Source organism: Prionailurus bengalensis, chromosome D1 (assembly GCF_016509475.1).
Source record: "Prionailurus bengalensis isolate Pbe53 chromosome D1, Fcat_Pben_1.1_paternal_pri, whole genome shotgun sequence".
NCBI lineage: Eukaryota > Metazoa > Chordata > Mammalia > Carnivora > Felidae > Prionailurus > Prionailurus bengalensis.
The window spans coordinates 103,709,746-103,714,209 of record NC_057346.1 but is presented as its reverse complement, the minus strand read 5'-3'; the positions used below and the strand labels follow the sequence as shown (position 1 = coordinate 103,714,209).

The following is a 4,464-nucleotide window of genomic DNA, read 5'->3' as shown; positions in this document are numbered from 1 at the left end:
TCTAGAGAACTTCAATCTTTGTAACCAGACATTAAGAAAGGAGATCAACAAGATGCTTTCTTTCTTTTTGAGTGGCACTAGCAATGTGAAGATCATAAGTGAAATTGTGTCACCTTCCTTGAAGGGCAAGGTAAGTATTTAGCTCCATTCTCTGGTCTGCTTAGATTGTGGTATTAGAAGACTTGCTACGTAAAGTTACAAGGACAACACCTTCCCATGGATTTTTCAGAGTTTAACATCCCAGGTTTTAATATTCTCACACTTCCAGGCTGCTCATCTGGAGGCTAGATGTTACAACAACCTTCAGTGATTAGGAAAATGGCGATTTTTGCCAAATAGTAGCAGATGGTATTTTTCTCATCATTTAACATCCCTGCTCTTAGGAGAGCACTTAGACACTGGTGGACACTCATTACGTGTTTGTTGAGGGGATAGGTGAAAAGATTAATAAATGAATACAAGGATGAATGAGTGAATCTCAGAATGAACTGTTTGCTGAGGCAGTTAACTATGCACGTATGTGGTACCTAGTCCTGTGCTCTTAAAACACAGTCTCACGTGCAACTTTGCACAGGCTATTTAGAGACCCTTGATCAAAAGTTTTAGACTTTTGTGGGCAAGTAGTGGTAGTGCCTGGCCACTCATTATTGCTGACATTATTGTTAGCATTAAAAAGACATGGCCTATAGGACACATTTGCTATCTAATTGAAAAGACAAAATTTCAGCATCCTTTAGTATCTACTCCTTGGCTCTCATTTCCTTTCATCTCCTACATCTGCATCTCACCTCAGATTTCTTCTTCCTACCTTTCCCAGTGACCCACTGTGGGCCTGAGTTCTTAGCACACATGACCTAAATGATGGAGTGGCCTAGAGCAGGTGCATGGGAGATGGTGACAAGCACATGAATTAGGGATATATTTTGAAGATAGAGATAACCAGTTGTGCTCATGGTCTACATGTGGAGTGTGAGGGAAAGAGAGCCAGGGCTGAATAATTCTGGCATTAAGGGATTCTTTGTCAAAGACTTTATCAGGGTTGACCAGATAGATAGCTTGGATTCTGAGCATTGTGGAGCCGGTTTTATGATGAAATTATCCAGTTGGCTGAAATAATTGGTACAACCTTCAGTAGATTCCTCTTGCAGAAGTCACGCCATGAAAGATGGCATCTCAACATTTGTACCTCTTATCATTCCTCATGGTCAGTCCCCAGTTTTTTGTTTTTAATATTTAAATTTTTTAATGTTTATTTATTCTGAGAGAGAGAGAGAGAGAGAGAGAGAAACAGAGCTTGAGAGGGGAAGGGCCAGAGAGAGAGGGAGACACAGAATCTGAAGCAGGCTCCAGGCTCCAAGCTGTTAGCACAGAGCCTGATGCGGGGCTCGAACTCACAAACCACGAGATCATGACCTGAGCTGAAGTCGGACACTTAACAGACTGAGCCACCCAAGTACCCCTGTTTTTAATATTAAAAAAAATGGTATGTTTGTTTAAATAGATTTGAATTTAAGATATGAGGTCACTCACCCACATGTTTCTTTAGTAGTGTGATTCCAATTGTTCTGTTATTTTTTCAACAGTCTTATATACATATTGCTAATAATATTATTATTTATTTAATAATGCTAAAACTTATGATGTATTGCACACTAACTATTAGGTGGTACTTTGGGTAATTCAAACATGTCAACTTGTTCAATTGTCCAAACAGCCTTGTGAGTACTGGTATTGTCACTCTTGTTTGAAACTGACCCACGGAAAGGCCATGACTTGTTCCAGTTTACCCGGCTGGCAAGTGGAAATGCCAGGATTTGAATACAAGACAGGTCACCCCAGAGACCACGTTCTTCACCAGCCCAATATGCTGCCTCTTGAAATACTTGCATTGTTTTCAAACTACCATTTTAAAAGAGTCTTGTAGTATAGTAAAGTTGGAAACACCATGCCCACTTAACTTTTTAAGATGAAGAAAACGAAGCTCAGAAACATTGATGTTGCCTTTCCAAGGGGTAGAATGAGGGTCACAAAAGCCTTCAACCCACGTGAAAATAAGCAATGGCCATTTTGAAGATAACTGACTGGTCATTTGGAATATCTCAGTGGGGGTCAAGAGCTGATGAATATGTGTGTACCCTTACATATTGAAAGGTGGAGGTCAGAATATGCCAGTCTTGTGGTTGCTGGGAAGTCTGCACTGGTAATGGTATCATGGTCTGCTCATGTCATTTGGGTGACATGGGGGAGCTGTGAGCCATTTTCCATGCATAAGTATTTTATCCATACTGCCTTCTTGTTTTCACAGGTGAACCACAATGTCAAAATAGTATCCATGGAGAACGGCACCAAGGTGAATGAGTTTAGACTCTTGGGACTGACTGACAACCCAGAACTGCAAATCTTTCTCTTCATAACATTTACTCTCATTTATCTCACCACTCTCATTGGAAATCTTGGGATGATCATGTTGATTCTGTTGGACTCCCGTCTCCACACTCCCATGTATATTTTTCTCAGTAACCTCTCTCTGGTAGACTGTGTTTACTCCTCAGCTGTTACTCCCAAGGTGATGGCTGGGTTTCTAACAGGGGATAAAATCATCTCCTATGGTGGATGTGCTGCTCAGATGTTCTTCTTTGTGGGTTTTGCCAGTGTAGACTGTTTCCTGCTAGCTGTCATGGCTTATGATCGGCATGCAGCGGTATGTAAGCCCTTACATTATACCACCACTGTGACCACCAGCTTGTGTGCTCAAATGGCAGTAGGCTGCTATGTCTGGGGTTTTATTGAATCTGCCATCCACACTGGATTCACCTTCAGACTCTCCTTCTGCCATTCCAATGTGGTCCATCACTTTTTCTGTGATATCCCTCCAATCCTGGCGCTTTCCTGCTCTGATATCTACATAAATGAGATTGTGCTCTTTATCTTAGCAGCTTTCAATGTCTGTTTTGCCCTGATAGTAATCTTGACCTCCTATCTGTTAATATTCATTGCCATCCTGAGGATGTGCTCAGCCGAGGGACGGAAGAAAGCCTTCTCTACCTGTGCCTCACACCTCACTGCAGTCACCCTCTTCTATGGAGCTGTCATGTTCATGTACTTACAACCCAGTTCTAGTCATTCTATGGACAATGACCAAATGGCATCTGTGTTCTATACAATAATAGTCCCCATGTTGAACCCTATTGTCTACAGTCTAAGGAATAAAGAGGTAAATAATGCTTTCAGGAAAGTCACTAAGAAAATGAAGATTCTGTTCAACCCATAGACTAATTAGAAAGATTATAAAAATTGAATAATCAGTTATCTATTGTTGTGTAGCAAAAATATTATAATGCCTAGTGGCTTAAAACAACAGTTTATTATTATGTCTCATAATGCTGTAGTTGGTGAGGCAGTTCTTTGCTGCTTTCACACAGGCTCATTTGTGAAGTTACAGGTCTTCTGGATGGTCAGCTGAGCTGAAATGTTCAAAGATGACCTTACTCAAACGTTTCTAACTGTTGATTCTGGTTACTTTCTTCTCCTCATGCTCTTTCAGGATGTGAAAGCAGGATAGACCAGCTTTCTTACATAATATTTTCAGTGTAAAAATAAAGCTGAATGACTTCTTAAAGTTCAGACTCCTGACTCACTCATTTTCTCTACCACATTATCCTAATCAATGATGTCAAGGTTGGCCCCAATGCAAGCATGAAGAAAGACTCCACCTCTTGAAGAAAACAGCTGCAAAGAATTTGTGCCCAGAGTTAATCTACCACAACTAGAAATTAGGTTAAACTGCTACATCAAAATTTAGTGGCTTAAATACAATAGGAATTTATTCTCAAATAGTAATTTATTTGGAAGCTAATGTAGCAGGTTGAAAATGAATCATCTGGACATGTTGCGTCTGGCTCATCTGGGGCCAAGTTCAGTCCACATAACCCTACTGTCTTCTAGAGTGTTCAAAGTCTGCCCTCATCACAACTATTTTATCTGCAGGAAAGGGGGAAGATATAAGTTGAAGGAAAAAATAATTTATTTTCAAGAAAGTGATATAGTAGGTGCCTGCATTATTTCTGAGTACATTCCATTCTCAAGAATTCAGTCATGAGGCCACAAAAACGACCAACGAAGCCAACTTCAAAATTTAATCTCTAGCTGAAACTTAATGTGCTTAGCTGAAATCCCAATACTCTGGAAGAAGAAAAAATGTTTTTTGAGGAAAACCAACATTTGAGGAAAACCAACATTCCTGTACCTGAACAAACCTGCACCTGTACCTGAATCTGAATGGCTAGTTTTATCTTCTTTAAGAGTCCCTTTCTTTTTTAAAAAAATATTTTTTTAACGTTTTATTTATTTTTGAGACAGAGAGAGACAGAACATGAATGGGGGAGGGTCAGAGAGAGAGGGAGACACAGAATCTGAAACAGGCTCCAGGCTCTGAGCTGTTAGCACAGAGCCTGACGCGGGGCT

The 4,464-nt window shown here is 40.3% G+C and overlaps 1 protein-coding gene across 1 annotated transcript; it reads left to right on the top strand.

Moving 5' to 3' along the window:
• Positions 1–2,329: 2,329 nt before the first annotated feature.
• On the top strand, positions 2,330–3,271 carry LOC122482823 (olfactory receptor 5B12-like). Its single transcript, XM_043579118.1, has one exon. The coding sequence runs from the start codon at positions 2,333–2,335 to the stop codon at positions 3,269–3,271; it is 939 nt and encodes a 312-aa protein (XP_043435053.1). The 5' UTR covers positions 2,330–2,332.
• The last annotated feature ends 1,193 nt before the right edge of the window (positions 3,272–4,464 follow it).